The following is a 19,414-nucleotide window of genomic DNA, read 5'->3' on the forward strand; positions in this document are numbered from 1 at the left end:
CCAGATATGTTATTGAAAGATTTTTGTAAGATTCATGCACAAATTATTACTATTTTTTTTTTTTTTTTTTTTTTGTAGTGTACGTGCTGGCCGGGGTTTCGTCTGAAAAACGACGGCAGGACTTGCATCGACGTGGACGAATGTTCGGAGAACTTTCCCTGCAGTCACCAGTGCATAAACACCTACGGATCTTTTCACTGCCTGTGTGCCGATGGATACCAGCGTCCCGCCGGTAACCCGCACAGCTGCAGGTCTCTCTCAGGTACCTCTGATCCATTCAGCAGCACAGGTGTGAATTAGCTCCCATGGACCTTCACAAAATTTTTACTGTCAAACTTAAGCAGAAACAAACCACATGGCAGGAACACACATACTGAGCCTTGTTGCGACTTATATTTAGAGGAAAGCAACAGGAGGTTGAAGACAATTAGTTCTTCAGCTGGAGATGAGCTCTGATTGGCTAAGAGCAGATCCAGGTGTGACATATGGCATCTGCCCGGAGTTATTTACTGTATGAAAGAAAGACACATTTACATACACTCATTTAGTGCTTGCTCGCAAACACCACTGACATGCAAAGAAGCCACTAACAAAAACTGCCAAAGACTACCACTGTACTGTACACTGTATGTATGACATGGTACTAAGGTAATACCATAGTTTATACCATTCTACAAAACAAGGTATATGTATTTTTTTCTGGCTTGTCCCCAGCATTTTTTTTTCTCAAGTATTTGGTTTTTATTCTCTCCTTTTTCAATTGACAATTTGACAATGTATTATTAAACAGACTGGAAAGTTATGTCTGTCAACCCTGTTATCATCATATTTTCCCCATTTTACATTAATGTCTTATTCTATAAATAATAAAATAATAATAATAATGACATCATAATACTTTCACAAATTGTACTCATCAAAGACAAGCTAAAGTCTCCTACATTATATTGCTTTATATTTTTAAAGTGTCTTAAAATATCAACCCTTTTACCATGATATTGTAAAGTTCAAAATGTATATTTTTAAGTTATATAATATAATTGAAATATAAGCAACTATATAATATTTTAAATAATTGTTAATGTTATAAAGATGCTTTGTCTAAAGAAAATTATCTTTTTAAATTATCTTAAAACATCAACCCCGCTACCATGATATTGTATAGTGAACAGTTTATATCTATTTTTAGTAATATAATTAAAATATAAATATAATTATATGTTTAAAATAATAGTGTTTTAAAAGTGTTTTTGTCTAAAGAAATTACATTTTTTTAAAGTGTATTGACATGTCAACCCTGTTACCATATTGTATATTAAAAAATGTATATTTATTTTTAAGTAATATAACACAAAATAACAAAAAATACAAATATAATTATAGAATACTTAAAATAATTTGTAATGTTTTAAAAATGTATTTTCAAAACAGTTTTTACCTTATCTTTTATAGTATCTTGAAATATAAACCCCTCTTCAATGATATTGTATAATGAACCATTGATATTTATTTTTAGTAATATAATTAAAATGATTATATAATATTTAAAATACTTTTTAATGTTCTAAAGAAAATTAAGTTTTATTGTGCTGTCTTTTTAAAGTGTCTTAAAATATAAACCCTGTTGCCATATTGTATAGTGAAAAATTGATATTTATTTTTAATGAATATAATATAATTAAAATATAATTATAATTAAATAACATTTAAAATATTTTTTGCCTTGTGTTTTTAAAGTATCTTAAAATATCAGAACCATTGATATTCATTTTAGTAATACAATTAAAATATGATTATATAATATTTAAAATAAGTTTTAATGTTTTAACAATGTTTTGTCTAAAGAAAATTCAGTTTTATAGTTATCTTTTAAAGTGTCTTAAAATGTCAACCCTGTTACCACATTTCTTTTTTATAGTTTAAAACAATTGATATTTGAAAAAACATATATATACACCGATCAGGCATAACATTATGACCACTGACAGATGAAGTGAATAACACTGATTATCTCTTCATCACGGCACCTGTTAGTGGTTTAGTCCTCAAAGTTGATGTGTTAGAAGCAGGAAAAATGGGCAAGCGTAAGGATTTGAGTGAGTTTGACAAGGGCCAAAGTGTGATGGCTAGACGACTGGGTCAGAGCATCCCGTGTGGTCCAATCCAACAGACGAGCTACTGTAGCTCAAATTGCTTGGGTCCTGCCATCCATGTGGATGTTACTTTGACACGTACCACCTACCTAAGCATTGTTGCAGACCATGTACACCCTTTCATGAAAACGGTATTCCCTGGGGGCTTTGGCCTCTTTCAGCAGGATAATGCACCCTGCAACAAAGCAAAAATGGTTCAGGAATGGTTTGAGGAGCACAACTTGGCCTCTGAATTTCCCGGATCTCAATCTAATCGAGCATCTGTGGGATGTGCTGAACAAACAAGTCTGATCCACGGAGGCCCCACCTCGTAACTTACAGGACTTAAAGGATCTGCTGCTAACATCTTGGTGCCAGATACCACAGCACACCTTCAGGGGTCTAGTGGAGTCCATGCCTCGAAAGGTGAGGGCTGTTTTGGCAGCAAAAGGGGGAACAACCCAATATTAGGAAGGTGGTCATATTGTTATGCCTGGTCGGTGTATATAGAAATATTACATGGCATATGGTCTGAAAATGTATATATGTTTATTTGCAAATAGAAGAATGATCTTTCATAGAATGATCCACAGTATTTTTTTTAAGTATATAGTATATGAATTAGTGTATGAATTAGTATCGTAGTATATATATTAAAAAAAATACCATGATATTACCATCTGATACAGTCTTGTACCATGGTACAATTGCAGTGTTTTTTTGCCTGTGTCTCTCCTTCACAGACATGCGCCCATAAGCACTCACACACAAGCATACTCAAGTAATAAAGCTCTGTTTGCAAATGACTGGCATGTCTAAGTCCCAGTCTTGACAGGAAGTGGATGTTCAACTGCTGGCAGCTCACAGGAAATCGATTTCAAGTCATCAAACTGAAGTTACAGTCTTGTCTTGCACACAGAATAATCCATAGAGCAACACAAACACTTATTTAAAGGCTTTTTAAAGTATTTGAAATCCAAGTATATCCATATAACTGAATATTACAAATTCCAACGTACTTTTTTATTCACTTATAGTCACATAGGTTTAAAGTAAGACAATGTTTTGTAGGTAACAAGCATTAAATGTTTTTTGTTTTTTTGTTTTTTCCCAGCGGAGGAGCCTTTTCTTATTCTTGCGGATCACCATGAAATCAGAAAAATCAGTCTGGATGGATCAAACTACACTCTTCTGAAACAGGTATGACAAGTAAAGCTCTCTAAAACATAACATTTTGCTTAAACAGGAATTAAAAATCACTTCTTATTGAAACTGTTGTGCTCGCAGATGACATACGGTTTAGATCTAACTCATTAGCATATTCCCTTACCTCCATATTCCCATGCAATTTAAAAAAAATACATATGCTCAGAGCATATGGAGATTAATATAGACATAACATCCAAAAGCACAGAGGGATGTGCAGTATCAAGAGCCACCTGTGATGCTTTATAGAAATTCACAAGCTCAACTTGAGTCTGAAACAGCATTTTAGACACTTGATTGGCATGGATATCGACGCCTGGCAATATTTGCACATGGAGAAGGTCATATTGTGACTGGAATCATAAATATTCCTACTTAAATGATTATGAAAAAGTGTAAATTATGGCTCCTTTAATCACTCCTAACTGGTAAATATATCATCACAGTAGTCGTTATTAATGAAAACGTCGTCTTTAAATCTGTATGAAGCTACTTGTCAATGCAAAAGGATTCTTAACCGATTTGGCTCTGAAGGTACCGTCGGATAAGAAACCCTCTCACGGCCCATGTGTGAAGAGATTGAGTGGCTTGCCATCGAAGGAGCAGTTAAAAATACACGCTTGGGTTGATTCATCAGTCAGAGACTCCATCAGTTTGATTTAAAAGGTCTGGTCCAGCAAATTAGATCTGAACGCGGCAGGGGGTTTTGAGACATCGAGACAGAGCGACAGGAGAATGTGAGAGACCCCTACTGAGAAAGTGATTGGCTCCGGTCTTAGCAGTGCATGATGGGAAGTTTCTGTCAGACGAAGGAAGTCTCGCTCTTATTTCTAACGAATGTAGTTAAAATAAAAAGCCAATACGAAAGGTATGGAGAAAGTGGTGGAATAATGCTGTAATGAGTTGGCTTGGACTAGAAAAGTTGCGATATTTAATCAAAATGTGTTTTGATGTTTGATTTTTTTTTTTTATATATAAAGGGCTTCTGTTTGCTTAGAAAAGATCAAATCATTTAGAGATGTGGCCTAGTGGATAGTGTTCATGACGGTGAAGTCTGGCTTGCAACATCTGGCTTGCAACATTTTCTGATCGCAGTCCTCCCCATCGCTTCTTGTCCTCTTTATAATTTGTCTTCAGTAATAATTTTATATCAGGAATAAGCATGAAAACATTGTAAGAAAAAGAAAATTTTAATGTGAAAAAGGAGAATTTTGGTGAACTAAAAAAAAAAAAGTATAATAATTAAAAAACCCAAACTAAACTTGCCCTAAAAACTACCTTATTTTATATTATATTATATTATATTATATTATATTATATTATTATATTATAATATTATATTATATTTCTTTTTTTTTATTATACATTATTTTATTTTATTATAATTAATTTTGAGTGTTAACATTTGAAACATAAATTAATGTAATAATTTAAAAGTTTTTGTAAAAACAGGTGGACAGTGAAGAGAAAAACTAGAAACATTTACATTTAATTACTAAAACATGTAGCTCCAAAGCTTTATCTAAAATATAATAAAAGCAAATATTTTTTACAAGTTTCCATTAATATAAAATTAATGATTGTTTTAATTTCAGTTTAAGTTTTAGTAATTTTATTACGTGCTTTTGTCATTTTTCTTAGTTTTAGTTGTTTGTGTGTATGTATATATACAGAATCTCACAGAAGTGAGTACACGCCTCACATTTTTGTAAATATTTTATTATATCTTTTCAAGTGACAACACTGAAGAAATGACAATTTGCTAAAATGCAAAGTAGTGAGTGTACAGCTTGTATAACAGTGTAATTTGCTGTCCCCTCAAAATAACTCAACACACAGCCATTAATGTCTAAACCGCTGGCCACAAAAGTGAGTACACCCCTAAGTGAAAATGTCCAATTTGGGCCCAATTAGCCATTTTCTCTCCCCGGTGTCATGTGACTCGTTAGTGTTACAAGGTCTCAGGTGTGAATGGGGAGCAGGTGTGTTAAATTTGGTGTTATCGCTCTCACTCTCTGATACTGGTCACTGGAAGTTTAACATGGCACCTCATGGCAAACAACTCTCTGAGGATCTGAAAAAAAGAATTGTTGCTCTACATAAAGATGGCGTAGGCTATAAGAAGACCCTGAAACTGAGCTGCAGCACAGTGGCCAAGACCATACAGCGGTTTAACAGGACAGGTTCCACTCAGAACAGGCCTCGCCATGGTCGACCAAAAAAGCTGAGTGCACATGCTCAGTGTCATGTCCAGAGGTTCTGTTTGGGAAATAGACGTATGAGTGCAAAGGAGTGGGGGGTCAGCCTGTCAGTGCTCAGACCATACGCCGCACAATGCATCAAAATGGTCTACATGGCTGTCATCACAGAAGGCAGCCTCTTCTAAAGATGATGCAGAAGAAAGCCCACAAACAGTTTGCTGAAGACAAGCAGACTAAGGAACCATGTCCTGTGGTCTGATGAGACCAAAATAAACTTATTTGGTTCAGATGGTGTCAAGCGTGTGTGGCGGCAACCAGGCGAGGATTACAAAGACAAGTGTGTCTTGCCTACATTCAAGCATGGTGGTGGGAGTGTCATGGTCTGGGGCTGTATGAGTGCTGCCGGCACTGGGGAACCATGAATGCCAACAGAGCATGATCCCCTCCCTTCGGAGACTGGGCCGCAGGACAGTATTCCAACATGATAACAACCCCAAACACACGTCCAAGATGACCACTGCCTTGCTAAAGAAGCTGAGGTTAAAGGTGATGGACTAGCATCTGTGGGGCATCCTCAAACGGAAGGTGGAGGAGCGCAAGGTCTCTAACATCCACCAGCTCCGTGATGTCGTCATGGACTCCAGTGGCAACCTGTGAAGCTCTGGTGAACTCCATGCCCAAGAGGGTTAAGGCAGTGCTGAAAAATAATGGTGGCCACACAAAATATTGACACTTTGGGCCCAATTTGGACATTTTCACTTAGGGGTGTACTCACTTTTGTGGCCAGCAGTTTAGACATTAATGGCTGTGTGTTGAGTTATTTTGAGGGGACAGCAAATTTACACTGTTATACAAGCTGTACACTCACTACTTTACAATGCAGCAAAGTGTCATTTCTTCAGTGTTGTCACATGAAAAGATATAATAAAATATTTACAAAAATGTGAGGGGTGTACTTACTTCTGTGAGATACTGTGTATACTATATATATATATATATATAGAGAGAGAGAGAGCTTTATTTCTTATTTAAGTTTTCAGTCATTTACTTCAATGACTGACATAGTACTTCAATGGTATGTCTAAGTTATTTCAGTTATTCAGGTTATTCAGTAGGCAACATTTTTTATATATATATATATATATATATATATATATTTTTTTTTTTTTTTTTTTTTTTACGTTTTAGTTTTTCATCTAATATTTATAGTTTATGTTACCTCAGCTTAAATTACCATAAAAGGTTGCTGCTCATAAGTCATTCTGAAAATAGACACACAACCAACATTCATTTAGAAAGCCAAAACTTGAGACTTTACAGTTAAATACTCAGAATTACTCAGACTGTTGTTATTATTATGGATATATATATATATATAAGCTCAAACATAAAAACAGAACAAAAATATTAAGAATACATTTGTTAAATGTACAAAAATATTATGTGTATGTGGTAGAACAACTGTGGTAGAATAACCACAATTAAAGTGAAGCCACAAGTCTGATCATGCTTCATTTCAAATCTGAGGATGACATCTCTAAAACTATTAATTTTATTAAGCATTTTCTGAGACACGTCATGTGAGTTTTTAGATAAGGAAGCTAAGATGCTAATAAAATATTTCGATTGCCCTGTAAACACCTACTTGCAGTCTATTGTCAAATGTCTGGCCAGCTGACTGACCAATTCATGTTTCTTTTGTTCTCACTCAACGAAGCTTTCACACCTCTGCCGGTATGAGACTTAATCTTCATTACTCTTTTATCATTATTCTTTTGTTTTTATTCAGCCATTATTAGCTTTTATTCTGGCATTACATTGCTTGCCAATCTACACCACCTTGATCCCACTATACATTAATCCACCTATTAGAGGATTAGTTCACCCAAAAATGAAATTTCTGTCATTAGGTACTCACCCTTGTGTCGTATCAAATCTGTAAGACCTTCGTTCATCTTCGGAGCACAAATTAAGATATTTTTGATGAAATCCAAGAGGTTTTTTTTATCCTCCATAGAAAGAAACGTAATTACCACATTCAAGGTCCAGAAAAGTGTGTGAACACAAATAAACTGGAGCGGATGTGACTGAATTCATATGAGTGTTGATATATTCAAAATATAAAAAATTACAAGTTGATTATTTTGCACTCCTGATGTAAATTAAGAAATGAATGTCACTGCAACCTAGTTTTATCATAAACAGTGGTCAAATATCGAAGCTGGAGTCTTTAATCTTTCTAATGGTGTCCTGAACAAGTAAGTGTGTGATGTTTTAACATGCAGTGAATGTTAATAATCTTGGGCTGTTGGTGATCCTTGAATGCAAAGGGGTTAATTAAGGACAGACTGCTTGGATCTCACTATTTCAATATTATTCTTCAGGTGAAGTGCAACATGTGAATGTATCCACTGTTCTAAAAAAAAAAAAAAAAAAAAAAAAATGTTGTTCTCTCTTTAAAATCCCATCTGTCAATCTCACGCTTTGCCTGTCTCTCTCTCTTTGTCTTTCTCTCTCTGCAGGGACTCAGTAATGTCATCTCTCTAGACTTTGACTACAGGAAAGAGTTGATCTATTGGATTGACACAAGCAGACCCAGCGGACGCCGAATAAACAGAATGCGTCTGAATGGAAGTGACCTCAAGGTACATCCATGAGAGTGTGCGTGTGTTTACGTTGAATTACTCTTGAAATCACCCAGAATTGCGCAGATTGACATATGCAAATACCCTTTGTCCCTAGGTAAATTTGATTCACGTCACCTCTTTATATTGTGCAATTTATATTGTGTAATTGATGGATTCAATGGGGAAAAAGCAGACACATTTGCATCACTCCAACAAATAGATAAAAGCTTTTTTGATTTTTCTTTTTCTTTCTAAGAATAACTGGTATTTCTGATATGAAATGAGCCAGGTTTGCAATGACAGCAGTGTGTGTGTGTGTGTGTGTGTATGTGTGTGTGGCTATCTGTCTACACGCTTCTCTCCATCAGTGCCCTTGTGTATATTACTCAGGGCGGAAAACGGGCATAGTGTGCCAGCCTTGCCCTGCTGGGCCGCCAGAGCTCGTTATGTTTAATATCGAGCCATAATGGCTCATTAAGCTTGATTGAACTTTGGATCTTGAACTGATTTATGATAGTGTGCTATAGTACAGAGAGAAGAAAAAAGAAAGAGAGAGCTTCTGTGAAGGCAACGATGTTAGGTGATAAAAGTCTCTCTCGATGTTGGAGTTAAAGGCAAAATGAATCCACACTAGATAATAGGACTTTTTTTCATAGGACACTGATAGAAAAAAAATATGATAAATATATCAAACAAAAGATTCAGAGAGTGATTCAATGACATTGTATGTAAATGAGTTTGAAATGTTTTGGTTTGCTTTTATTGCAATTTCACAGACGTTGAAGCTTTACGAGCATTCTACGTGGTGTGCCTATCACATCACATCACACTTAAAGTAAGCGGCACAGTGTATTGCTTGAAAATACTGTAGTAGCAGTACCAGTTTCAACTACTGGGGGCAATACAGAAATGCGAAAGCATATTTTATTTTGGTGGCCAAAAAGTGTGTGTCAATCGCTGCATCCGAAATCACATACTTCCCAACTATATTGTAGGTGAAAAATAGTATGTGACAAAAGAAGTATATCCGAAATCATAGTACTCATAAAAAAGTAGACAAAATGTACACGGATGACCTACTTTTTCCGGCAAGAAGCTACTATCCCATGAGGCCACGGGAGAGGATTTGTGACTGGCAGTGGAAGGAAGTGACACTGGTAGGTCACATGATGCCGAATGTACAGTAGTACGTCTGAATTACATTCATATTACACACATTCATACTATATAGAATGTACTTTTTTAGCGGTTGTGACATAATTTCTTATTCAAAATACAACCTGAATTCCGGAAAAGTTGGGACATTTTTTAAATTTGAATAAAATGAAAACTAAAAGACTTTCAAATCACATGAGCCAATATTTTATTCACAATAGAACATAGATAACATAACAAATGTTTAAACTGAGAAATTTTACAATTTTATGCACAAAATGAGCTCATTTCAAATTTGATGCCTGCTACAAGTCTCAAAAAAGTTGGCACGGGGGCAACAAATGGCTGAAAAAGCAAGAAATTGAGAAGAGAACATTGGGAGAACATCTAGCAACTAATTAAGTTAATTGATATCAGGTCTGTTACATGATTAGCTATAAAAGGGATGTCTTAGAGAGGCAGAGTCTCTCAGAAGTAAAGATGGGCAGAGCTGTGAAAGAGTGCGTAAAAAGATTGTAGAATACTTTAAAAATGTTCATCAACGTCATATTGATTACACACATACATGTGCGTAAGGGACAAGGCCCAAAACCTTTATTGGATGCCTGTGGTCTTCAGGCCCTCAGATGACACTGCATCACTCATCGGCATGATTGTGTCAACGACATTACTAAATGGGCCCAGGAATACTTCCAGAAACCACTGTCGGTAAACACAATCCACCGTGACATCTGCAGATGCCAACTAAAGCTCTATCATACAAAAAGGAAGCTATATGTGAACATGGTCCAGAAGCGCCGTCGGGTCCTGTGGGCCAAGGCTCATTTAAAATGGACTGTTTCAAAGTGGAAAAATGTTCTATGGTCAGACGAGTCCAAATTTGACATTCTTGTTGGAAATCACGGATGCCGTGTCCTCCGGGCTAAGGATAAGGGAAACCTTCCAGCGTGTCATCAGCATTCAGTTCAAAAGCCAGCATCTCTGATGGTATGGGGGTGCATAAGTGCATACAGTATGGGCAGCTTGCATGTTTTGGAAGGCACTATGAATGCTGAAAGGTATATAAAGGTTTTAGAGCAACATTAAACAGAAAATGCATCAAAGATGACCACGAAATCTTCAGCAGCTGGAAACCTATATCAGGCAAGAATGGGACCAAATTCCAACACCAAAACTCCAGAAACTCATACCCTCGATGCCCAGATGTCTTCAAACTGTTTTGAAAAGGAGATGCTACACCATGGTGAACATGCCCCCGTCCCTACTATTTTGAGACCTGTAGCAGGCATCAAATTTAAAATGAGTTCATTTTGTGAATAAAATTGTAAAAATTTCTCAGTTTAAACATTTGCTATGTTATCTATGTTCAATTATGAATAAAATATTGGCTCATGATTTGAATTCAAATTTAAAAAACGTCCCAACTTTTCCGGAATTTGGTTTGTAGCCTATGTACCTACTCGAGAGTATGCGATTTCAGACGCAGCCAATGATTTTCAATGAGACTAGTTTGTTTTCAGCACTATTTTAGGTCATTCTTTTCAACACAATCATGCCTCCTTTCTATTTTAATTAAGCATTAATGTTATGTAAATTATGAGAATTGTCCCATGCAAACTACTTTTTTGGGCATGTTTTCATCATTACCTGATTTGTGTACCGCATTTTCTAGAAAATAAGTCACTCCTGACTATAAGTTGCACCGGGTCGAAATTGCATTGTATACTGTAAATCACATTTTTATTACATTCAGAAATAATCTAAAATGCTGGTAAATAAAACAAAAATGTTTACAAACATTATAAACACTGTAAACATGTATTTTAGTTCCCCTCACTCCATAACAAATATTTTAAATTTAACAGTATTCAGAACAGAACAGGAATGAAAAATGTAAGTATAAAACAAAGATAAATTATAGTGGCATTCATTATAAACAAGTTTTAGTATAAACAGCAAGCCCAAACAAATTTATTTAAATTGAAACTGAATCTACCAGCATGTGTGTATTTGGGCTCATGTACCTCTCTCATTCCGCACAAATCCAAATGTGTGTGCATTGCGCATGTTTTGCATGCTTGACGTTAATCACATTATATAAGTTGCTTTGGAATATAAGTCGCAGGATATTTTAGATAATAAACGTGACTTATATTTCAGAATATACAATAATTGCTTCTAAAACATCATAGAATCTGGTGCTAAAACATCATAGAGGGCATGTGCAAATAATTGACTTAACATAATTGAATTCACCACATCTTGTTTTTGTTTTTTTTCCCCCTCATAATTATATACACTTTCACCCTGTGGTGTATCCCTAACCTCGTTCTGTAACATTCACCTGAAGATGCTAGTGTTTCCCCGGTGAGCACAGCATCTAGAAAACATGTGATGATGTCGAAATTCATCACGGCTAGGCTAGTTTTAATTAGCGCTGATGGTACAACCCAGTCTGAGGCAAAATGTCTTTAATGTTCATCTCTAATGTTCATCAGCTTGCAGAATGTTACTCTTACTCTTAAAGCGCTAGGCAGGGGGCACCAGCAACCAAGAGCGAAAATGATTAAAAGCGCTGGATTATCCGCCAGCTGGAAAGAGTATTGTTTATGCCAAACAGGCGGTTTCTGTGATCAGTATGAGAAGTGTAATGATGTGAAGTGCTTTTTTTTTCCTTTTGTAAAATTTCATTTTGGAACTTTTCTTGTCATTTTCAGGGAGTTTGAAGTGCCGTCAATGAGAGGTTATGTAGCCCGCTGATAATTAGCTATAATGTACGAGTCATGCGCAGCGAGTCATGGTTTCAAAACCCCGATTTAAGATTTACAGAAAATAGTTAAGTTGCTACAAACCTAAAGGTTATCAAAGTCTTGAATTTATCATTTTATTTGAAGAAACAAAGCCCCATCACACACAGGTTCATCCTGAAATTACAAGTTGTTAAATATTGTTGTCGTAGTTTGACTTTTTTTTGTGAAAACCTGTTAATTTGCTGGCTAACTGTTATGCTAATTATTTTGTAGACCAGTTGAGAACCACTACTACATCTATAGGTTATTATACCGTTGACTTTTTTTGTTTTGTTTGAGGTAACAAAGCTTCCCCACCCCCATTTTATCAAACGTTTATTACTTTGTTGAATGCTGTTGTTGATGCAGTCGCACAACTGCTAATGTGCTGGCTGACTGCCATGCTAACTCATTCTTAGCAAGTGAGGGGATTATATTAACATAAATTTCTTTTTGTTTTTTGTTTGTTTTCTTTTATACTGTTAAATTTTAGCATTTCAATTACTACCATGACATCAGCTGGCAGAAACAATAAAGACTTACTTTTATAAGACTGTACTTTAACAGCAAAATACAGTGCACAGCTGCATCTCACACTTGCCATTCTGAACTTTTCTTCCAGGAAGCATTTGTTCCCTGCAGGAATAGCTGTGGATAAATCCATGTGAATAACTAGCCAAAAGAGACCAACTGTGCTTGACTGATGTTTTCTCAGGTGGTTCACAGGACTTCGGTCCCCAGTGCTCTCGCTGTCGACTGGATTGGCAAGAACTTGTACTGGTGTGACGGCGAGAGAAAAACCCTTGAGGTGGCGAAAGCTAATGGACTCTACCCGACCGTACTGCTGAGGTCTGGATTGAGAAATCCAACCGCTCTGGCTCTCGACACTCTGACGGGGTAAATGGTGCTTAATATTGTTTATGATCCGCAATCCCAGAATACTTTTAAGAAGCAATGCACCATTTAAAGCCACATTTATTCCCATGGTGCCTTAGATATGTGTTCTGGATTGACTGCTGTGAGCAGTCCCAAATCGGACGGATCGGGATGGACGGCAACAAGCCACGTGTCATAATTGATACAGAAATACGTGCTCCCTCAGCCTTGACCATTGACCACATCAATAAAAGGATCTACTGGGCCGACGAGAACCATATCTTATTTTCGAATTTGGATGGTACAAAAAGGCACAAAGGTAAGTGTCATCTTGTCTCGAATCTTATCTCGTCTCAAATAGTCCTCAGTAAGATTCTCTCAATCCCATTTTTCCAGTCCCCATCAAGGACATAGGTGGCGTAACTGGTCTCGCATTGTTTGAAGACTTCATCTACTGGAGCGACCAGAAGTCAAAAACCCTCAGTCGCTCTCACAAGACATCTGGCCGCCAATATACAGAACTCCTCAGCTCCTGGCAGACCATTCGAGACATTAAAGTCTACCATCCGCTCCGACAGCCTGACGGTATTATAGCGAGAAACCCTCATATCAGCTTGGATAAGTCTTCAGATTACTTTTTGGGCTAGAGTCAGGACTTTCATGTTGTTTTGGGCTTGTTTTTTATTGTTTGTCCTCAGTGCCAAAGCATCAGTGTCAGGTGACTAATGGAGGGTGCAGTCACCTATGCCTTCTTTCCCCTGGTGGGGGATACAAGTGTGCTTGCCCTACACACTTCTACCTGGCAAACGACAATAAAACCTGTCTGTCTAACTGCACCGCTAGCCAGGTGCGACTTTCTAAGTACTCCAGGAGCCTGAATTTCACTCTAGCTTAACTACTTTTGGCACCACTTTCAAATACCAAATATATCCAGTGTGCTGCTCAATAAATAGTTGTTCAAAAGATTATTTCTCTGTGTTTGTAGTTCCGCTGTGGTACGGATGAGTGTATTCCCTTTTGGTGGAAATGTGACACAGTGGACGACTGTGGAGATGGATCAGACGAGCCGGCAGATTGTCGTAAGTAACCAAACATGGTGGCAATCAGCCGAACTGAAAAATACCAGTGCAATTGTAGCATTATTGTAGCACCTTGTAGCATCATTGTAGCACCTTGTAGTGTCGTTAAAACTCAAAATCTAGTAAGCTGCCTACCTAGAGAGCCTTTTAAGGGATCATAGGAGAGGTTCGGACCAAAATGTACGCAACATAAATGATGCCTTCTGCGATACCTTGTGTTGGCTAAATTCGAAGGCAGCATTGTATGTATCCTACCTCGCAAGGCATTTTCAGACAAGACAAAAGACAATTTTGAAAACAAGGCAAAAGACATGCCAATCATGTATTTCATTTAATACTGTTCAGCCTAATTGAAAATGTACTATTTTACAGTGTGTTAATGTTGCGTTATTATCTTAACAACATGCTAACGTCACACTCTATTGGAATCGGTTATGATTTGCTTCTTTGTTGGTAGTAGACAGCAAGAAACCTCCCTAGGTTGAGATTGATAACAATAAGGAAAATGTGAATCCTTAAGTGGCTCCAAAATCAACCACCATTTCTTTACACTCAGTGAAAGAAAGAAATCCTTTAGACATATGAGCGATTTATCCTATGAGTTGAGGACAGGAACAACTTATTCCTGTAATTTTCATCGCCAGTTCATGGAGTGATTATTTTTGAATGAAGATTTGTCTGTCATCAAGGTTACAGTATATTCAAGTGTTTCTTTGAATATTCCATTGAACAGGTCATTTGTTATGTACCAGTGCTTGTTTGATTGAGAGCTGAATTGTCTAATTTACTGCAAAGAGCTTCAGAAATAGATCAGGTAGTTGGTATCTCAAGTTCAACGAGCAGTTTATGACATATTGAGATGCTATAGAGATTTCAAGTCTGACAATGAACAAAAGACATTTGCCTTGTGTTCCCGGGGAGAAAAAAAACACCATTCTTTAGTTCATTCTTTTTGTATAATATGTCTGGCTTTTTGCCTGTTCTTTGTTTTATCTCTGTCTTTCAACTTTTTTTTATTTTGGTTCTTTGCTCATTTAGCTGAACAGTTGCTCATTTATTCATTAATTTACTTGTTCTTTGTTATTACTTTGTTCTGTTTGTTTTTGTCTGTTCATTCATTCATTCATTTATTCATTCTGTCTGTTTTGCTCTTTCAATAGATCTCTTTATTTTTGTTTGTGTTGGTTTGCTCTGCTTTTTTGTCTGTTCATTCTGTTTGTCTTTTAATATTTCTGTCTGTCATTTGTTTATTTACTTGTTCATTCACTTGTTTGTTCTATCTTATTGTTTGTTTGTTTTTTTTTCATTCACTCAATCTATTCTTTCTTTGTTTATTATCTTACAACCTTTGTTTGTTTTCATTTCATGTCATTATTACTTATTTTTTGTTTGTTCATTTTGTTTGTCTTTCTGGCTTTCATTTATTTGTCAGTTCACTTTTATCCATTTGTTTGTTCACTCATTCTTTGTTATTATTTGCATTTGTTTTTGTCTGTATCTTTCTTTAATTTGTTTTACCTTCTCTTCTCTTTCTTTTTGTTTGTTTCTTCATTCATTCTGTTTATCTCGCTTTCTTGTTTATTTACTTGTTCATTCACTTGTTCGTTGTTCTATCTTTTTACCTATTTGTCTATCTATCTATCAACCTTTCTTTCATCTTTCTTTCTTTGTTTCAACTTTTCAGCCTTTCAACTTTTAAACCTTTCGTTTGTTTGTTTGTTTATTCATTTGTTTATTTCGCTTACAGCGGAGTTTAAATGCCAACCCGGAAGGTTTCAGTGTGGAACGGGTTTGTGTGCCCTCCCTCCCTTCATCTGTGATGGAGAGAACGACTGCGGAGACAACTCAGATGAAGCCAACTGTGGTAATTATAGCTTGATGAATGGATAAATGGAGACCAAGCATACAGTAATACCGGATGATGTACAGTGTCCTTTTTGCATATGCTTTCAGACTCATATATTTGCCTGTCTGGACAGTTTAAGTGCACACAGAGGCAGAAGTGCATCCCTATAAACCTGCGCTGTAACGGACAAGACGACTGTGGAGATGGTGAAGATGAAACTGATTGCCGTAAGAGACAATAGGGCTCATTCTTTCTCTCTCTCAGGTTTGACGTTACCGACAATGAATGGCATTGTTTCGCATTTCCGCTTGTTCCTTAAAAAACCTCAGAAAAGATCCTATTGAGTTAGATTTCGGTTCAAAATAAGTTCAGAAAGAAAAGTGAGAGGTAGAAAATACAAGAAATCTCTTTCTTTATGTCCTCAGAATATATTTATTGGCTTGTGAAGGTCAAACTCAGATTCAACCAAATGTTTGAGAAGTTTGAATCAGTTGATGAGAAAAGAGCCAAGCAAGAAGCCTGGTAAACATTCAGAAAGTTTTATTTCGTTTTCTCATTACTTTCCGGCAGAGTGCTTTAGACAGAATTGCTTGAGGGAGATTCAGGACACCGACAGCAAGAAGAAAGGAGTGAAATGAGTAAAGAGAAAGCAAGGTTGACTTGCTAACCAGAAAGCAAAGAAGCCGTCTTGTCACCTTCAAAAATCAGGCAGGAGTTATCGTTACTTTCTGCGATGGAGATTCAATCCTTGTCCAAATGCAAGTCTTAATTTAGGTGGCAGTACAGAAGGAGGAGACTGGCAGAAGTTAATACCCTCGCTCAGATCAGAATCCTTCATTTGAAGCCACAGCAGGGGCCTAATTTCTCCCTCCTCCCCAGAGTTGAATATCTGGCTGGGTTTTGATAAGACGCCCAGCTCTGGTACGCCCTTATGGGGGAGCGAAGAAGAGAAGCTGTCTGTCTTCTCTGAGAGAGAATCAGAACGATAGAAGTTAAAAACGAGGAAAATCATTAACAGCATTGCATTGGATGGAGCCTGGAGGGTCCCCAGTACTCTAAGAGGCTTTTGAGGTGGTCTGACAGTGTCTTGGATCCAGGGGAGATGAGCTCAGCCCAGGGCACTGATTAGCCAAACAGAGGGAGGGTTTAACAGGGATAATCGCATATGGAGCATGGCATTAGAGGCCGGCTTTAGACCTCCTCCTCCAAGGAGGGAGAGCACTGTGGGTCAGGATTGCCGCTGTACCTCCGGGAATGTTGGGTCTAGGCTTAGCTCAATGCACAGTGGTCTGAAAACAAAGATGTGAGGGGAAAGAAACTGCGGTTAGTTAGACCACCTGGACACAATATTGTTTTACTTGTTTTATCATGAATTATTCATGCTTAGCAATGTTTAAAATGTTCTGAAATGAATCCATGTGAACCTTACAAATATTCTCCAGGAATAATGTTTTATATATTAGCCATAATTTAACCTCAGATTCAAAAGAAAAAGAAAGCAAGCAGTAACGTGTATTAAAGGATTAGTTCACTTCAGAGTTAAAATTTCCTGATAATTTACTCACCCCCATGTCATCCAAGATGTTTATGTCTTTCTTGCTTCAGTCGAAAAGAAATTAAGGTTTTTGAGGAAAACATTCCAGGATTTTTCTCAATATAGTGGACTTCACTGGGGTACAACGGGTTGAAGGTCCAAACTGCAGTTCCAGTGTGTGACCTTTCCAACGTGATTATGTAAAGCGTGGCACATCGCAGAGCAGCGCATGACGAGCATTTGTGGTTAAAAAGTATATACATTTTTATTTATTTATTTATTTATTTTTTTAGAAAATGACAGATCGTTTCGCTAGACAAGACCCTTATTTCTCGTCTGGGATCATTTAGAGCCCTTTGAAGCTGCATTGAAACGGCGTTTTCGACCTTTAACCAGTTATACCCCAGTGAAGTCCACTATATGGAGAAAAATCCTGGAATGTTTTCCTCAAAAACCTTAATTTCGTTTCGCCAGAAGAAAGAAAGACATTATCTTGGATGATGTGGGGGTGAGTAAATTATCAGGAAATTTTAATTCTGAAGTGAACATAACCATTTAAGTAGAAAATTGCCATTTTCGAAGCATTTTGTTGTTGTTGTTGTTGTTGTTTTTCAATATTCTTAGTATTGGTTAATGTAGTGATATACAATTAAATAATTAAAAGGAAAAAAAAAAAAAACACAATGAAGTTACTAGTGCCACTAACTTCTCAAGGAGTGAGTGTTTTACCATTCAGAGAGTGTTGCGTTTTACCATATTAAAAGACAGCACAAAAACTCTCTCTGAGAAATGCTGTCTCTTAATTCCTCTCATTTAAAGCTCCACCGCTACAGCCATCAAAGCAGTCCTTGTGTGCAAATTCACCTCCTTATATACAATCAATTGCAAGACAATCACTGTCGGACTTCAAATCGCCTGCTGCGAGCGATGTTCCTGCTATTATGCACAATCCATGTGTTTATTTCGGAGGTGTTGTGGGGAGATTAAAGGACACTTTTCTGCAGTCTGTTACTGATTATTTATGGTTCTACTCCTCCCTGGTGTCTTCCAAAAAGTGTTGAGTAGAATAAAGGCTTAACAAACTGTTGGATTCCGTAAAGCGGCTTTAGTCCTGATCTAAAACATATGAACTTTTACGAAGAAAACATTTGAGATTATTCTGTGTTTTGTCTTATCTTCTCAAAGTTTTGATCACATGATGTCCTTATGTCTCCAGCCGAGAACACTTGCTCGCCGTCCCAGTTTCAATGCAAGACCACAATGCACTGCATCTCCAAGCTGTGGGTGTGCGACGAGGACCCCGACTGCGCCGACGGCTCAGACGAGGCCAACTGCGGTGAGTCCGTCGACGTCGTCATGCATTACCTCACGCTCATCATCACCATCCATAAATATCCTCGTTAAAATTCAGTGTGAGAATTTTCTGCAAGTCAAAACTCCTAAAACATTCCATTTGCTTTCATTTTGCACCGACTGTTTACCCAGAGGGCTGACTCAGATGAATAAAGATAGCTTTCATAACCGAGTTCTTGGAGTTCTTACTCTTATCTTGAGGTTTTGTGGATAAGCTAGTGCGCTAAGAGACGTTTTGCTGAAAACTGTTCAACCAAGCACTAACGTCTTCTCAGGGCGAGGGTTGTCAGGTTGCATTGTGTTTGCTTTATGAGCAGCTAACCGATTAGCCTTCTCCATCGGGCCCAAAATGGAACATTTAGCGTACTATAATTATGCAGATTCTTTGGTTTTCCTCCGTTTTAAAAGAGCAGTGTTCCTCTGTAATGACAACTGATTTAATATGCCAAGTAAAGCAACTACTTTGGCTTGTAGACGAAGTGTAAGTTTTCTGGTGAAAACTGGTTCATTGCTTGGATGTTGCTTATTGAGACTTCTCATTTAGGTATCAAGTTTGACTTGATGCATGTTGCTAAACTAATGATGTGATACTTTAATAAGTTAAAAATATATGCCA

The 19,414-nt window shown here is 37.0% G+C and overlaps 1 protein-coding gene across 4 annotated transcripts in view; it reads left to right on the forward strand.

The window, feature by feature from the left end:
- lrp1ba (low density lipoprotein receptor-related protein 1Ba) overlaps positions 1-19,414 on the forward strand; it is a 275,419-nt gene that overhangs the window by 199,690 nt on the left and 56,315 nt on the right. For all 4 annotated transcript variants that reach the window (XM_051907800.1, XM_051907801.1, XM_051907802.1 and 1 more), the window contains 11 exons: positions 79-262; positions 3,247-3,332; positions 8,062-8,184; positions 12,826-13,007; positions 13,106-13,305; positions 13,383-13,571; positions 13,685-13,833; positions 13,972-14,065; positions 15,813-15,929; positions 16,019-16,138; positions 18,662-18,781. In XM_051907800.1, coding sequence (XP_051763760.1) covers positions 79-262; positions 3,247-3,332; positions 8,062-8,184; positions 12,826-13,007; positions 13,106-13,305; positions 13,383-13,571; positions 13,685-13,833; positions 13,972-14,065; positions 15,813-15,929; positions 16,019-16,138; positions 18,662-18,781 — 1,564 coding nt within the window. The remainder of the gene's footprint in view (positions 1-78; positions 263-3,246; positions 3,333-8,061; positions 8,185-12,825; positions 13,008-13,105; positions 13,306-13,382; positions 13,572-13,684; positions 13,834-13,971; positions 14,066-15,812; positions 15,930-16,018; positions 16,139-18,661; positions 18,782-19,414) is intronic.

This window comes from Ctenopharyngodon idella, chromosome 10 (genome assembly GCF_019924925.1).
Source record: "Ctenopharyngodon idella isolate HZGC_01 chromosome 10, HZGC01, whole genome shotgun sequence".
Taxonomy (NCBI): Eukaryota; Metazoa; Chordata; class Actinopteri; order Cypriniformes; family Xenocyprididae; genus Ctenopharyngodon; species Ctenopharyngodon idella.